Below are 18,069 nucleotides of genomic sequence, written 5' to 3' on the forward strand. Positions count from 1 at the left end.
GATACTCACTGCTTCCGCCCACCACTCTGTCGACGTGGACTTGTAACGTAGCATGCTACCATGATAGTTCGGCTCATGCATTCCGCCGCTCCGTTCTGCTGAGGGTTGTATGGAATGGTACGTTGGTGCACGATGCCGTTCCGTTGGCAAATATCAGCGACCGTCTTATTAACGAACTCCGTTCCATTGTCGGAACGCAAATACTTCAGGCGTTCCCCCATAGATTTTCGTGGAGCGCCTTGAACTCTTTCAATTTGGTGACTACTTCGCTCTTGTTTTTCATGAAATACGCCACGACATGCCTCGCGTAGTCGTCCAGAAACGTCAGCACGTACTTGGCACCACCCTTCGAAGGCGTTCTCATGGGTCCCACGACGTCTGTGTGAACCAGTTCCAACACACGCGTAGTCTTCGTCGTCGACCGCGACGGGAACGATGTCACCGTTTTCTTCCCCTTGATGCATCCACCGCACAAAGACCCGTTCCCATTCTTCACCGATGGGATACCGGTCGTGGAACGCTGTGTGTTGACCAGTGCTTCTTTGTTAGGGAGTCCTAAGCGAGCGTTCCAAAGCTCCTACTCGCCCCCAGCCCCGGCTTACTGCACGAACCGTGCTTATTCTTGCTGACAGTCCAACAGGAACGCCTTGCCAGCTTTCTTGCCCGAGGCAATCGCACGATAGGCGTTCCGTATTATACATGAGGAACGCTGGAACTCAAAGCACAAACCCCGTTCCGCGAGCTTCTCCACCGACAGCAACCGTCTGTAGAGCCCCGGAATGTACAGCACATCGACCATACGAATGCGTCTTCCGTCCAGACCCGTCAGCTGAACCGTTCCCGGTCCTTCGACGCGCAACTGCTTGCCGTCTGCAATCGTCACGTCGATACCAGTGTTTAGACCCTTGTACTCCATCAGGTCCTTCATGAGCGGGGTCATGTGCGACATCGTACCACTGTCGATCAGCCACCCGGCCAGCCATTACCGACCCACGGCAAACTCTGGATAGTCCTTGCTGCCACCGTTCCCAGCGGGACAGCTTTGCTTCATGTGGTCCGCTTGGTCATAGTTGAAGCACTTGCCTTGGAACGTGCCATTCCGTCTTAGAACATTCCTTTTTCGACCGTTACCTCGGCCGCCCATGGAGCGCCTAGCGTTCCCGTTTGCTTGGAACGTCTTCTCCGCGGTAGTCGCCTTCTTCTCGAGGTGTTCGTACTCCTTGAGCAACTGCTTCTTAGCCTCGATAAGCGTCACGTCTTTAGCGTTCTCTACGATAACCGAGATATGCTCGTACTCGTCCGGAGGACTCCTAAGCAGTATCACGAGCTGCCGTGCCTCGTCCATTGGCTCTCCAAGCGTCTGAAGCCGAATAATTAACTCGCCGAACGCGTCCAGATGATTGTACAGCGTCGTACGGTTCTAGAATTCTCGAAGCGTTCCCCACGTTTTCCCACGATTTTACAGCATCGTCCGGTTCTAGAATTCTCGAAGCGTTCCCCAAGCATCCATAGCACGCGAGGTGTTCCGAATCTTGGTCTGGTGCTGGCGTTCCACGCCTGGAGCAATAATGCCGAGAGCTTTAGCGTCGTTCACAAGCCACGCCTCGGTTATCTCGCTCTCGGGCTGACCACATGAACATGCGCCAGAAGCCCCTTCCTCGCCAAGGTCATGCGCATGATGTACTCCCAGTGCAAATAGTTGCCACTTCCTAGGAGGACTTTAGCTCTCTTCGTAGTCGTCATTCTTGGGCGTTCCAGATCAGGCGTTTCAGGCTCGGTGTTCCAGGTAGAGTCGTAGTTGCGGTTGCTAACCTATGGTTGCGGCTTGTTGATAAGAGGCAAATACCGAAGTGTGTAGACTAGTGCTAACCAAAACTGTCTAACATGTCTCTCTAGACACTATCTCACTGTAGGTTCTCTAGTTGTCTTCTCGTAAGTGTGGCGTAATCAAAAATGCCATGTGCCTTCATCCAATCATAGCGCTCCAACGTGTGGTAACCCAATGGCGGTCCAGAAGCAGTTCCAGCCAATAGTGGAACGGTTCAGTAACCGCTCCAATGGCCACGCCTGACCGTGCTGAGCCGGTGCAGCTGCAACACTTTTATATCCGGTAAAGCCGTTTTCCGCGTCCTCTTTCCGCTTAACTTCGATATTTCAGAGCAGATTTGGATTCTCCAGCCAGATCAAAAGTTTTGGGAGTGTTTAAAAATTAGAATTTCCAACGTACGTGCAGAGCCAAGCTTGCAAGAGCTATTTTCCTCTCCTTGACGAAACGTACCGGAGCCTTTTTCTCAATGTCGCTCAATATACCGAGCACCATACATTTTTCTCCAAGCCGGTCGTGGTGCCCATTCTCTAGTCAGTTTGGGTAGTATAAGATCCGTGCGCGTGATCTTCATGCCCATTGTAGCTAATTCACACGGAAAGCTACCAAAATCAACAATGCAAAGATCACATGCGTTTTCCTTCTCCAAAAGCGACTGCTTGGCGTAGGATTCAGTATCACGGTCTCGAGGTTTCCTTGGTGTAGATTAAGTCTATTCAGAATGTAAATGGGTTCGAGGAGCTGAAGTAGTAGCATAACGTATTCGTGTTGGCGGTCTCCAGCGGATATTAGCAGACGTGGTGATCTCAACCCCGGTCACTATACCTAAAATAACGAGAGGTTCTAGAGCGCGCAATCGGTTTGCAGCTAAATGTCAGGCTCTACCCCCCTCCATTGACTCCCTGTTCATCACTTCCTGCGGCGTCACTTTTGCAACTATCATTCGATGGTACTTCGAAGTAATTGAGAATTGACGTTTTCTGTAATAATAAGACATCCGCGATATTAGCCTCATCTTCACCGCCACTTTCGTCGCACACGAGGGACCGATCCTCCTCAAACCCAATAGCACTGATAATGGGGTTGGCAGCGCATCTTCGCTTCACAGCTGATAATGACCTGAGCACCATCTCCAACTCCATAATAAGAAAATAGTCGACCTGAAAAGATTGGAATAATTCTATAATGCATGGTTTTCTTCTTAGGGTTAGGTGTCCTCTTACTGACATGCTCTAAGTAGGGAGGACGGCGTCCCTCAGTAAAAAAAACGTTTCAGCATGAATATTCAAAATCTGTCAAATGCCATCAGAAGTATCTACTACAGTTTTGCAGGTAGATGTATTTCTGGTACAGAGGCAATAGTTCCATTCTGGATTTAGTTGTAGAGGTGCTATGGAGCCACCAGCTCTTCAGGTCGAGCTCGAAGAGAGTGCCCACGCAACTCTGGACCGGTGTCGTGAATCCCACCCTGCAAATACAGTTCGAGCGTACGAGCCAAAACAGCGCGAGCTCAAGGATGGTACGACCGCAAGAAATCTCGTGAAACTACGCGCTGCATCAAAACTACATCTATTTTTACGTGAAGAGGTTGTAGATCGCGAAGTTCGTCTCGATAATTCACAACGAAAGATTGGCGTGGCTACTGTAGCGATGTACGTGAGCGCATAGTCAGATTTGTACAGCGATCAGCAGATTAGAGGTGTGTATTCACACTCGCATCCACGCCACAGCTAGATCAAAGCACTACTTTCAACGTTGAACGAGAAAAACACGAAACAAATATACGCGAATATGCTGCTCGAGGCGTCGGATCTCTCCTGGATGGGTACTGCACCACAGCCGATCTGGTTGCGATTTCTCGTTATTTTATGGGCGGGCCTGAACACAGGCGCCGATCTATGCTATATCCAGACTCTCTTACAGTACCGTCGCGTTCCGACAATTCCAAGTTGTCCTTCACCGCCGAATTCTTGCCGACTGACTCGTCTCCTGGTTGTTCGCAAGCAACACTTGGGCTCTCTTTCTGCGTTGTGTCGCAAACCGTTTCAACCGCGGACTTCACATCCGTTTCCAGCGCGGCACCTCGACAGGAATTGGGTCTTTTCGCTGATAGGCCTTTTGCCTCGACAGATCCCCGAAGCCCGGAGGCAATCACCGGTCCGCCTCCCTCGATCGGTCCACTGCCCCCCTCTGCTTGCTTCCAATGCAGAATCTTCACTTATGTTCCTTCGATACATCGACCTCTCCAGTCAATCTGCGATTGCGTATCCTCGAAGAACGGGATGCCAGGGATGCCGTCGAACTCGTCGGGTATAGCTTAGACGACAGCAGTACACTTGTACGCCTCGCCCAACCCAGACACCATGATTTCGGGGGGGGGGTACTACCAGTTCCGTCTCGACAATCTGGTTGTCTCCAAGTTTCACACGAATATTCTTATTATTGAACCTCGTGGCTTTGCGTCGATGTTTCTCGGCCCACTGTCTGGACGCATAGATTGTGGCTGCTCCACAGTGCAACAGCATTATTTGGGTCGAAATGGTCGCGCCACTAGCGATGATTTCTCCCTCAACGGAGAACAGTGGATGCACTTGTAGACGAGAGGGTTTTCGCACAAAACGTTAAGGCTAGCATTCTCAAATTTAATGAATCCGGCTATATTCTCCTCCACGACAGGGCTCTCATTCACTGACGTGGCTAACCGTTTCCCTGCTTCTCTTGCTCCTTCTTGAAAGAAGCAGTTGGTCTTGATGTAGCCAAGTTTCTAGCAGTGGAAACAGATACGACCTTCGGCTCGTTTCGAGTTAGCCTTCGGCTTGAAAAGCCCATGAAACGCCTTTCCCTTGAACGACTTGTCGTGTGACCCGGCACGTAGTACAGTACTAGGTCAAACACGCTCATTCCTTCGACTCTGAAGATCAAGACTGAATACTCGCCATTGTAGGTCTCGATGTCTGTTGTCTGCTTGAGGCGTTGAAGCTTCTCACGCAGGACAGACTGGTAATTGAACCTTCGAAGTGTTGAAGCACATGCTCACGAAAAATTGCCCACGTGTGCTCCTCCGCTCGAGTTGTCGAAGACCAGTGCGGGAACCATCCGGCTGCCGGCTTTTCCGTTGCCGATCCGGCGATTTCAGAAAGACGCGCTCTCGTGTGTTCAATTGAAATGTTGTTGATGCGGCAGGCGTTCTCGATCTTGAACAGCCATTCGTGGACATCTTTCCCCCTCTTGCCCGTGAACTTGGACTTCGGCACTTTCGTGCGGTCGATCGATCTCGGCGCGTAGCTAGGCGATTGTTGGCATGGGCTCCTTTTGGTCAGGTTGCTGGGACCAACAAGTGCTACCAGTATTTCTAAAATCGCTAGCTTGGGGAAGGCGCGCGAAACAAGAAGTGCCGCCCCCGCCGTTCAGGCAGATGGAACCATCTAGAAGGTTCCACGACCGCACTACATCTTCCTTTCTGTATTACATACTGAATCTAAGTTAAACTGAGCCTGCTTCTAATTGGCTACACACATATACATATCATATCTGATACGGTTTTACTTGGTGGAAATGGTTTTCGGGTCTGCGAAACAGCGTACCTTAACATTTAGCGCTAGTTCTAATACGTCTTGGAGCAGTAGAAGACAGTCAACCGTAGCGGAGTCTAGCTTGGTACGCACCATTCATGAAGACAAAAGTGGGATCAATCGGTGTACTTACTGGATGCTTCGCATGAAGAAAGTCCGCAGATTTATCACTCGTAAGAGCCATGGACTGAGTGTCAACGGTAAATACTTCCAAACGATTCTAATAAGTCGTGAGTTTGTTGAATCGGCCCTTCAGATGTTGCAAGCCATACGGATGAGCAGATATCTTTCGCATCCTCACCTGAACCACTTTTATGTCGGTTTGCTCGTGTTAATGCTGGTCGTCCGTCGTTTTTTACTCTCGGTGGCTCAAGGATGATGAAGCGTATCGACGATTCGCGTTAGTTGTGTGTGACTGCGCACTTGACATGATGTCGACTGTGGGTGTGGCTGCTTGGATCGTTTCGAGCTACTTAGGTCCGTACGACATCGACTCCAACGGTTTTGGTCTTATTTTGGTTGAGGATAATGGTTCGCGAAGATGATGAATGAAGTGCAGGTGGTTTTAGTGGCGTCATGGTTAGACCTGGTCCTTCGTGTAATTTTCTCATTGGGTCTACTCGGAGCCACATGAAAAATGAAGGAACTTCTTCGACGTACCGGCGGTCTTATAAGTAATGTATCAGACAATGCCGACGGAACTAGCATCAATCTGGAATCGGTTGGCCCACGTTTCTCCGCTCAACGTACTCTTGCCAAAATCCACAATGGCCACAATGAATAAACACACCGACAAACTTTAATCGAATTGCAAGTGAATTCCGGCGACATGGTTTACTAAAAATGGTACAGCTCGCCTTGGCTATGTGGGCAATGTTGGTTCTAGCACTGCATATCGATGCATCGTTGCGAACACCACTACTTGAGTGTAGTCCGAAATTAAATCCTATGGCCGGAGCGCTCCCATCTTGTTTTGTCGTCAACTTTTATTGCTATGAGCTTGGAATATCTAAACAGAAAAACGGGGGTTTGAAGGAGTGGAAATTTTTATCCTGGCACAGTTGTGAAACTCCAAATTTCACATTGCCCAGTAATGGAGGTGCCTACAGATATTCAGCGGTACCGAAACATTCGAGAAGTATGTGTGTATAATTCAACCATCGTTGAATGGGACACCAGCGCTGCACGCTCGGGTATTCACTATCCGATATTGGAATCAATTTTCATAGTTCGGAGTAACATGACGGATGGGCTTCTGTCACTTGGGCTCCATGCACAAAATTCCCATGCACCGTTCTCCAGATGTACTTTACTGAGTCAAACCTGAGAACTCTGCCAGACGATCTTGACGCGAAATGGCCTTATCGGTGCTCAATCTTCATTGAAAACAGTCTATTGACAGCTGTGCCACCTTCACTCTCACGTGTATGTCAAGCACTCTCGCTAGCATACAACCCCATTCGAACTGTGCCCAGGGAGCTCTTAGAAACGAGCGAAATTCGAAATATAAGTTTGCGTCGAACGCTAGTGCATGCGCTTCCGCAAAATGTATCGTTTATGTTGAGCTACGCGACCCAATTGGACTTACGGAACACCGTCATTTTCATTTTTTGGTCCTGGATCGATCCACTAGCTGCGATCGCGCTGGAGGTTTCCAATATTTTATATGCTTGCGGATTCACTTATTGCCTGAATCTCGAGAAGTTTCTAAGCGGTGCCCCGTCTTCGTTCTCTGAGCCCTTTCAGCCTGGTCACTCGACATTTCTTATGAATTTGTCTGAAGCGAATATAGACCTTTTATGCCGAACTGTTGTTTGTTCTATTTGCCCTGATCTGACAAACGCCCGTATTGCATATTGGGTTAAGCTGTTTGCTCTCGACGCTTAGCAATCACAAAACTGCTCAAATACGAAAACAAAAACATTAAATTTGTCGTACTATTATCATCGGTTTTTCCTTAAGTACATATTCATAAAATTTCAGCAAAATTCTTTTTTACAGTGGTAGAGCATTTGTAACCAGCTAACGCTGAGAGCAAACCACTAGTGTTTACCAGACAAGCTGAATTAATTTGCATTTATCATAATCCAATACTATAAGTTCTGGATTGTGTCGCTGTAACACCGCACAGGGAGCTCCGGCTTTAGTGGCGCGGGTGTAAGAGGAAAATTTGATATTAGAGAGGTCTGATCCGATCCAAAAAATCCAATTAAAAGAGCAAGTCAAATCTGCTATAAGACCGTAAGAGTAAAATTGATCAAGGCAAATTGGCGTTTTATAAGGAAGGTACATGCCACTTGGCCCACTTAACCCCTTGGTTCCCAACGTCGTAGCTTACGACATAGCGAATTTACTATGTCGTAAGTTACGACATAATGACACTTAGATTAGGCTTGCAGCTGAGCGACCTTAATGCTGATGAATCACATCGAGATGCGGCTACAAGCTTGCATATGCTGTCGGAGGCGTCTGGGGTAGAGAGCGAGACAGAGCAAGACTTTGTACCAGCTACTGCAGACCGCGTCTTGCGGCCACGCCTTCATGTGAAGAAGGACATCAACATCGTCCCGGAGGACGAGAAAATGAGCTCCAACGAGAGCTGAGAGCGATGGAGAAGCCCTTAATAAAGACGAAATAGCAGAGCCTAAACAGCGCGGTGAACAAGATGCAGATGATGACGTCTTGTCCGAAGACGACGCTGTGTATATGGACGAAGCTTTGGGTGCTTCGCTATAGATTGGTGAAAATGCGCTTGACAAGCGGGCTATATAGCAGCGCGAGGAGCGGCTACGTGCCATGGAGTGGTCGCCTGTGTCGTCGATGTTTGAAGAAGGCGTGGCCGCGTACTCGGGGCTCAGTTATGAAGACGCTCATCTAGTTCGCGAGCTATGTGACCTCAGTCTCACCCTTATTCAAGCATTTTTCCACTTCATGCTCAAGTCAATGGGGGCCAATATCAACGCGGCGATCAATAGGTACGGCCTTCAGCAAGTTGACAGACGTGCTCAGGCTATTCAAGCCAAGCAAGTGGGCGGTCGTCGCAAGACAGTGAAGCAAATACGACGTCGTTTGAAGTCAAAGTCTGGCTACCAAACACACAAGATTCTGCACGTTATTGACCTTCTTGTGGCACGGATGTTGTGCCCGCAGAAGCGCCGCTTTGCAGCGCATTGGTCTATGGTCGGTGACGGTGCGGTTCCAGCAGGCACCTTTATTCGTTTCATGGCTCGCAATAGATGCCATAACATCATGCGTGACCATCGCTTTGTTGACAACGAGGCCGAGCGAACGCGCGACAAGCTATGGAGGCTCAGGCCTGTTGGCGACAAGATACATCAGCGATTACTTACCGGGTGGCCTCTCCCAGCCGTATTTTCTTTTGATGAAGGTGGTCTGCGTTCCACTTCAAATCGGAGCACAATCCGCATGTTTATGCCGGACAAGCCTCACCGCTATGGGTCCAAGCTGTTCATAGTCTGCGACTCTAGAACTGCTTATTGTCACAGGTACATTTACCTTTCTTTATCTATGTCGTAGCTTATAACGGGTTTTTCTAAATATAACTGTGTATGTCGTAGCCTTTTTAGATTCGAAGTTTACGCTGGAAAATGCGTTGTCAATGACGGCGCTGACAACGCAGTTGATCATAAGACCGGTGCTGAAGCGGCCATCCAAAATCTGAAGCACGTACGCACGACTCTAGTGGCATGCGGTAGCTGTCGACCGTGTTCTACTCGTCCGTCCTACTTGCCATCGCGCTTCTCGGTATGAGCTTCTACGTTATTGGCACTGTCATGATCAACCGGTTGGGTTTGGATAAGAATATCGTTGAGAAGCGACAGTCGCGGCCAGCTAGGATCCCTCGCGGGTCCTTCACCTTCTCTCGTTCCGCTGTGGTACCTAGCATGATCGCGGTTTACTGGTAGGACCGCAAGTCTGTGCACTTTATGTGTACAGGCGCTATAATGACACCTTCGACAATCCACCGGAAAGTGAAGCAGGTTGGACATATCACAGTACCGAGTCCAGCCGCTGTGAACAATACCAGCGCTGGATGGGCGGAGTTGATGTGCACGATCAACTCCGCCTTCATAATTACTCTTTACAACTGTCAACCAAGTTAAAAAATACTGAGAAAGCTTATTCGCTGCTTTATTGATTTAGGATTGGTGAACTCTTACATTTAGCACATAGAAGCTGCAACTATGAAGGGAACACCGGTGATGACGCGCGGAGAGTGGTTTGGCGTCCTCCAGAACCAGCTCATTCGGCTTAAAGCTGGGGACTTCGCCAGTGTGGCTATAACGCCACCACTCACTGGTCAGACTCGCAGGCGTGCACCTGTCAGCATTACGCACACGGTGCAGCAGTCCGAGGACTGGGTAATCGTCAGCGGAGTTCAGAGGCATCGTCATAGGTCTTGCAAGGTCTGCGCTCCTCTACGAATGGGCAGAAAAAGAAGTCTTTTGCGACGAATTTCTTCTCCGAGCGCTGTTCCGTCGACGAAGCAAAATGCTGGCTGTGTAACAAGATTCGTCGTCAGTACAAGGGAACTGCAAAAACGTGCTTCGATATTTGGCATGACGGCTTCGACAGTGGTCAAGCCATTACACGTACCTTGGGGAAGAGGGTCGTCTTGCGGCGTCCAGGTCGGGAAGGATGAGCACGAAAGAGAGCGTGCCGGGAGCTACACCTTCGTGATACTGCTGAAGACGTCGATAATAAGAATGAGAGCGAGCCGGACTGATCCTGCCTGCAGACTTGCTGATGAGTGTAAGCATATGCCAAACCATAATGCTTACTGCTTTAAATAGATGTACCTTTTTAAATCACCTTTTACTATTAAATAGGATTTAAAGGCAGATCTTTGTACCATCTTTCACCGTCTCTGTTGTAGGATTTAGGAAGTTAGGACATTGAGTACAATCTGGTGATTGGACAGGTGTATAATTTACGGCATTGCTGCTCAAATTCGATACACCTTCCCGCAAGTGGAAAGCCTACTGTATACAAATCACAAGTGACATAGTTATGTCATATTATACGACATATATTGTAGCGTTTTCAATGCACCTTTCCGGGAACCAAGAGGTTAATAAAATTTACAATTTTCTTAAGTGGGCCACGTGGCAGCGAAACGATGGCCTGCTCGCGTAAATCTACGAGAAAACGATCTCCCTCAGCACTACCCAGCCTTTGCTCTCCAGCAGCGTTTTTCCTGCATGCCTCAGGGAAGGAAATCATAATGAACCACCTCTCGACTGCACGCCTGAAGGCAACATGAAACGAAACATTAGCCCTATTAAACGCAAGGGACCGATAGAGATCACAGACGGGTCGGTCTAAAATAGGTCAACGCGCGTTAAAAACACAAGTCCACCAAATGTTTACAATTTGTTGAGCATGATGCTAACGAGTGTGCAGTCATACCGGTATTTGAGGATTAGCATAATTATGCAGCTTCCTCTATATTATATTGCACGGGCTGATCGGTAGACTATACACCCTCTAAGTGCAAAACTATATATTTCTAGAACAAGAAGTGTTCTGTAATGTTCTAAGAGAGTGAAATCTCGCGAAACACCGATATTCTCATAGGAAAAGTGTGTGTAAGCTTATTTACGCTGCACATCCATCACATGCAGTTTTCACATTTCAAATGGTACCCCGATTTGACCATAATTGCTAAAAATCTTTGTATCCTGCTTCTCTTCTTGCATTCTATCAGAAGAGTGTCACACTACTGTGGTGATTCTATATAAAAAAAACGATACGGACCACATATCTCAACCACCAGACGCATCTCGGCTATTCTGCACAAGTGTTTCTTCAAGCTTCTCCCTCTGGCCTTAATGCAACTCCGCTCAGATTGCTTCGACCTGATCAGTGTCCACGTGAAGCTCGTCGAAGCAATAAGAGGACACGCGCTAGCCGACGCAATCAAAGAACGCAAGGATATCATGAAAGTAAGTAATCAATGTAACTATACTTGCAGTACGATTTTATATTTATAGTAAATTGATGGAAAGGCCACCTGTAAGAAACATCCAATTGTAGATTGGCGAAACGATGGTGTAGTGCTGTTACACCGTAACTACGCACTTAGACATATCGACGGAGCTATAGTCACGTATCGGTTGACTGATTGAAAATTGAACACAGTGAAGGTGGCATAAGTATATCTCTGAAAAATATTCAGGCCATTCCAAAAGATCATCAAACCACCTAAATGCTCGGTATTATTATAACATGACGAATTAGTATATACCTCAGCAAATAAAAATATACGTAGCAGCAATAAAGTAATTGTAGGAAATGTTTTTTTTTCATAAGCACGACCTAGCATGCTTCATGCTAGCTTTTCGTTTCTTACCACGACGTCTTGTTGCAGCTCCATTCTGGCTTTTTGATGCAAATTTGGGATAAGCAGACATTATTTCTCTCTTAAATGGGGCAATAAAAACATTTAATTTCGTACGAACAAGCTTGCGTCCTTTTATTGTGCAATACGCGCCCTAACCCACTCTTTGTTGGAATCAACGGAAAAATGCAACGTTGTAAAATCATCACCCCAAGCAAAATTGAAGGACAAAATTAAAAGGCGTAAATATTTTAACATTGCGCTAAGAGCTAATAATTTTATAACGCCATCCAATTTGGCTTTCCCGACCATTTCCATTTCAATCACCACTTCTTAGCGTTCTTCGATACGGCGCAAGCCGCAGTGCACTAACGAGTAGCGCCGACAGGTACAGAAGCCTTAAATCCCTACCGTTCTCCTATTACATACTAATATGTTATATATATAGGCTCTACTCGATGTTACTGCTGCAGGAAAAGTAACCGAGGAGCTGGCCGCCAAGTACAGAGTCCACCGCACAACGCTGTGGTGCTGGGCTAAGGCAGAGGGCAACATCATCAAGGCTCAAGTAGCAAAGCCGAAAAAGAAGGTGATAAACACGGTCAAGAGAGGCGTAAAACAGCGCTTTCCTCTGTTAGAATCACGGTATGGGTTTGAGATGACCACTTTGCTTGATGAAGAATTGTTTACTAATTGTGTATCTTTCCAGTCTTTTAGAATGGTTTACGGGTATGAGAATGAAGAACTTAATATGTACTGTACGTCCAATGACAAAAATGCTATAGAATTCTTCTAATTCTATGATTGAGTATGAAGTAGGTGTAACTAGTCAGTGTTGGCTGCTAGTGGCTGTCCGCTTCAAGCTGGAGTACCTTAGTGGAAGGCCTTTGGATGCCGCCGTGGCGAGCATCAGGAGCCTTCGGCTTCGCAGCCGCCTATCAGTGTGTGTTATCACCCACCGAGGCACAAAAAAACGTTCGGGGCTGTAGGTAAGCGGTCTCGAAACGCTTTTATCGTACATTTTCTGAATGTTTAATTGTTAAAGGAGGCTGCGGACAAATTTTCAAGAACTGTCATCTACAGCCTAGAAATGGATGGTCTGCTTGCTGATATCCAGGGACCTAAAGGGTGATGTGGATCTTGCCACCATATTTAATTCTCCACGTGCTCTAGTAGCCCCTGTTGATACGGATTCTCAATAGGCTATAATTGGTCTCTCATTTTCTGATTTGTTAAATTATCTGACTAGATTGCCAATCCGTGCAAATACGGCCAACGTTCATCATCAGCCTCCGTTCGATCCGCAACCCCCACCGAGCACAAGCCATGTACTAAGGGGTCGGGCTGTATGGCAACAGCAAGCCTGAGGCCATAGCGGCCGGCAGCGCCACGTTGTGATCTGACCAGCGCCTATAACGGTATGCTACGTGACGAAACATGTGCCGAGGCCACTCTCGTTGAGTTTCACATCTTGAGTCGACACGCCCCAGCGTCACCCCGCCCGTTAACGCATTTTATCGTATAACGAGGCCTGTGAGGAGATCACAGACAAGACCTGTTGCAATATGGTCATGAACATCGCACCCGACATAAGTTCGACCAAGTCCCCCTCCAGCTCCTGCGCCACCCTCCTCTGCGAGAGTGAACTGCCGACGCTCACCTGCACCCGCCGGACGATACCAAGACGCACCGCTGTCCCAGCTGACCTTCTTCTTCTGTCCCATCGAATCCAGCTCCAGCTCAACCACTACATCTTTTACTGCACAGCTGGCATCGACTGAATACCCTGCCAACATAGCTCAGACCACAACCACCGCGACCCCGGAAGACCGTGGTGACCACAAGTCCAGAGCAGTGACTGCATTGTCCAATAGCACCAACAAGGCCCCATTAACCAGCAGCACGTAAACAGCTACTCAGACTTCGACTTCGACTTCAAGCACCTCCAAGTCAGCGACGTCGAATGGCAGCACGGCATCGTTTTCGAGCGTCACCGTAAGATCTAATTTCGTATACAGCGGAACGAATACCAGATCCGCTACTGGCACGTACGCAAGGTGACGGAGATGTCTTTTTGGCACTACGAAAACCGTATCGGTTAGTGACCACGTCGCCTCGTTGACTAAGAAGGCTTTCCTGGTTTTTGTGTTCCTATGAACATCTACAGCATCGCCATCTTCAAAGCCATCTCCGGCAGCGACCGTGCCGTCGTAAAGCCCAACCGGAACCCAGGACAACATGCGCGTTACGAACAACCCTGAGCAGTACACCTCACAATCCTATCCAAATGACTAACCGTAAGCTGAATAACCCCGGAGCTGATTCGAGCGCACTTGCTTCGGCTAGCTACGCGCCGCGAGCGTCGCGAACAATGGACTTCGGGACCGTCTCCGACTTCGTTCTACAACGCCAAGCGGACACCTACTGCGTTCAAGACGCACTGCGGGACGCTGTGGGTAAGCAGAAGAAGAACGCGGACAAGCCTGGCCCTCCTAACGTGACTCCATATTTACGGCGTTATTTACTTGCTGTTCACGGTTATGAAGGCACAAAAAATAGAATAGCACACTCACCAAGCTTTCGAATAAGGGTACTTAGACTTTTATCAAGCTCATATTGTTATTCCATATACGTTGGTGGGACAGAGAAGTAAATAATATCACTGCATAATGGCAGCAGCAGCTTACAGTATCGAGCGCGTGTCCAAGCAGCTCGTAATCACAACGCGTTGAAATTTGACGTCGAGAAGCCAGTGACGTCCCCACCTGTAAACGCAGTCTGGCTAAGCGGCAGCGTGCCTTCCGATGTCGTCAGTGCGTATATCGTTGGACACATAACTCTAAAGCAGTTAAAAGAAGCTCCCTAGCATTCAACGCTGGTGCCGCCGCCGGATAAGTGATCTTATCTCGATGGAAAATAGTTAAAAAAAAGTGTCAGTTGCTGATCGGATATAGTAGACAGGCCTCTCGAGAATCAAATTGTTGCGTCGAATTCTGTGCCAGCTCAATTGCATCCAAAGCCTGAATCGTGGCCAAAGGTATGGATCCCAAAATATCTGTCATTTCGCTACGCTCATTTTCTTCTATCGCCACCGCCCCCTTCACTTCACTATGATGGACCTCATTTTGCTGATTTGGTGTCACTTTCTCCGATTCCAACGCGTTTCGTGTAACTACCGGTGACAGTATTTTTAGCTGTATATTCGTACTAGCTGATCTTGCTGCTTTACTCAATGCATTCTCTGAAGATTTGGATGCTGGAGCGGCTGCCAAATCGGTAACACCAGCGAGCTACGACGACCACGACGACCTCAACCGCAGTAAGAAAGATGAGTGTGGAATTGTTGTCAGATTCCTGTCAAATGCTCCCTTTAGAACATTCAATTCGCTGAGCGAGTTGCACGGGACTTCGTTTCCAGCGTCGCATCTTCTTGACCTTTACTTCAAACTACTTTGCTACCGTGCTCTGTGTAGGTGCGAGCGAGCTGCACTAACACCTTATCTTCTTCCTTCAAGAACGCGGTTCTAGGCATGGCGACGTTTCGGAAATCTGCACGACAGCTCCAGCTTGCGTTAACGGTCGAATATGCAGTCATATTGATGAGTCTTTTGAAAAGTTGTCACTGACAGGGGAAATTGATATTGCTTTTATTAATAGTATATACAGTAATCTTAGAATTCATGAATGAAAGTACCGCTGTCCACCTCCCCTCTGCCGATACAAATGCTCTTGTTACAAATCGCGGTGTGAGGAAGCATGGATACACAGCAAAACGTGCCAATTAAGCCCCTTGTGAAGCGTTTTTTAGCGGATCTTGAAAGACCGACAAAAGGTGCTATTGTGGCATTTTGTTTCACCCTTTTGCGGCGAAATATTACAACTTCTTTTACCTCATGCAAAAATATTTTAGCCAACCAAAATCAAATATCTAATGAACATAAGCTTAGCCACTCAAGGCTTAAATTACAATTACAATTCCAAACATATCGAAGGCGTGTTACGGCCTCGCGACCAAGCAGTGCGAGCGGCGCGAGAAGGCAATATCTCGCACGAGCTTCTTCAAGCACAAGAAGAGCTGCAAGGGCATTAAAGTGCACGGCTCTTGGGAGTGATATCCGGACGAGGTCGTGGAATAAGCACCGCGACAAGCGTGTCGGAGAGCAGCGCAGCCGCCGCGCTAGCTATTTGTTCAAGATACTTGAAGGTACCATATATTAACGATGTGTGAATGTTGGTTATTTTATTATAATTTAAAAATGTATTAATCGAAGCCAGGGCTCCGACAGAAGCTATGTGAGCTGAAGGAAGAACCTCTTCCCTTAAAACCCGAGCCAAAAGAACTATGGAAGCACCCACTGGAGGTGCTAAGTCGTAACACGGTCTTATTCGACTTCATTTCTTCGAAGGTATGTGTATTGAGCAGCAGTTATTATACTCTATATTGACGGACGTACCGTGCAATAAAAAGAGAACGTAGACTTATTGTCAAAGCTGTGGTTCGATACCGCCTATCTGATATTGTACCCTGACAAGCGCCATTTGGTACCGTTAGAGCTGCGTGCAGGGTCGGCGCGGCACATATCCAGGAGACATGCAAGGCAATGAGTGCATACAAGGAGGAAATGATTACGGCAGATGAGAACACGATTTTTGGAGAGCGGATATGTCTTCAAATATTGGGACTACCACACGGCAAGATATCGTGCAAAGGTAAGCACATGGAAGGAGGTGTGCCATAAGGTACGCGACCAGAATACCGTGCTACAAGAACCGATCCGAGCGCAAATAAATAGCTTTGGTGAAGCAAACGACTGCTCAACACTGGTGGAGCTCAAGGCAGTTTACAAGGCTGGATTTATTGAGAAGAGCTAAGCTTACGAGGCCAAGTTGAAAGCGCAGGAAGAGCAGATGACAAGCGAGCGCCTCTTTAGGGATACGTTTGGTCTAGATTTTGATAGTAAGAATGAGTAAAAAAACCAGTCAGGCTTGACCGACCCAGTTTAGGTTGACTTCAACTCTAGACTGAAAGACATTTAGTTTACTATGGTAGGACTGTAAGTAATATGACAAGACTAAACACACTTCAACAAGACTGTAAGTACAATGACAAGACTTAACGTACTTCGACAAGACTAAACGTACTTTGACGAGGCTAAACGTACTTAATTAACCCCTTGAGCTCGAAGCATTCTCCGCGCCCCCATCCGACTAAAAAACTTGTATCTCCGGGTAAGGGTTAACATATTAAAATTAAGCTTTTTTGATATCGTGTATGTTGGATAGGCGTGCACTTAACCTAGTCTCAGAAATCACATCATCCTGCAATCGTGTATCTCCAAGCTATTAACAGCAAGTAAGGCGGTGTTATCGTGGAACCTGTATACACCTTGATAAAACAGGTGCATTCCCGTGTTAAAAGAAGGCGTTCATAGAACAAAGTCGTGCTACTCAAATACAGATGCTGATCAGTCTTGTGATTGCTGAAACTGAGTATACTGAAATCAAAACAATTACGGACACAACAATCGATTACTCCTCCGCCTCGACCGTACGCGCTCGCTTTGGCGAGGTCTGTCCTGCACCCGCCGACTCGTCATCCGATGAAACACAACCTTCCTCGTCACTTGCAGCCAATGATACTTGAGCTGGGGTTCGCGCGCGAATGTTCCGCTTTCTCGCAGTTTTGGGGAGGAGCGTACCATTTCGCCACACTCTGTGCCATATATCAAAGCACGTCATGAGGGCGCCGTTGTGCCTGTGTCGAGCCTTGTCGCACAAGAACACACGCCATGCCTTCGACTTCTTCGACGGCGTCGCCAGCTTGCAGTCACTGCAGTACATTGAGGAGTCCCCGCCACGCGCCCCATCTGTTCCCTTTAGCAATGAGCACACCTTGCATACCCGGGTCCGACGCTTCCTCCCAGCTTGGTTGTTACCGGGGCGCCACTCGTCGTTCTGGACAGGAATGTGTCCAGGCTGTTGCGTTCTCGACCGAGATCTTGACGGTGTTGCTGCCGCATCTTCGTCGTAAAGCAGTCCTTCCCAATCGTCGGGCCGCAACTGGCATAACTCCAAGTGCATCTGCTTGATAAACTTCACTTGACTAAGCTTGCGCTGTCCATCTGCAACGCGACGAGCATTGTAGATGATATAGGCATTGATGATGGCGAGATCGACAAGCCCTAGGAATAGGGATTTGTAGTACTTCTTGTACTTGATAATAAGTTGCAGCGAGTACCTATGAAGCATGTGCATACACGTTTAGAACTCGAAGTAAGATGTATATACACTGTACGCACACTTACCTTTGT

General features: G+C 47.8%; 1 protein-coding gene across 1 annotated transcript; it reads left to right on the plus strand.

Moving 5' to 3' along the window:
- Positions 1 to 11,626: 11,626 nt before the first annotated feature.
- Positions 11,627 to 16,816, plus strand: PITG_16173 (uncharacterized protein; the record flags this gene model as incomplete). The annotated part of the gene is made up of 12 exons (XM_002897544.1): positions 11,627 to 11,633; positions 12,232 to 12,347; positions 13,008 to 13,086; positions 13,557 to 13,612; positions 13,777 to 13,855; positions 14,105 to 14,214; positions 14,448 to 14,571; positions 15,006 to 15,077; positions 15,425 to 15,504; positions 15,751 to 15,866; positions 16,323 to 16,468; positions 16,809 to 16,816. The coding sequence occupies 12 exons, from the start codon at positions 11,627 to 11,629 to the stop codon at positions 16,814 to 16,816; spliced, it is 993 nt and encodes a 330-aa protein (XP_002897590.1).
- Between the last annotated feature and the right edge of the window lie 1,253 nt (positions 16,817 to 18,069).

The sequence above is a fragment of the Phytophthora infestans genome, genomic scaffold, assembly GCF_000142945.1.
Source record: "Phytophthora infestans T30-4 supercont1.43 genomic scaffold, whole genome shotgun sequence".
In the NCBI taxonomy this organism is placed as follows: Eukaryota; Oomycota; class Peronosporomycetes; order Peronosporales; family Peronosporaceae; genus Phytophthora; species Phytophthora infestans.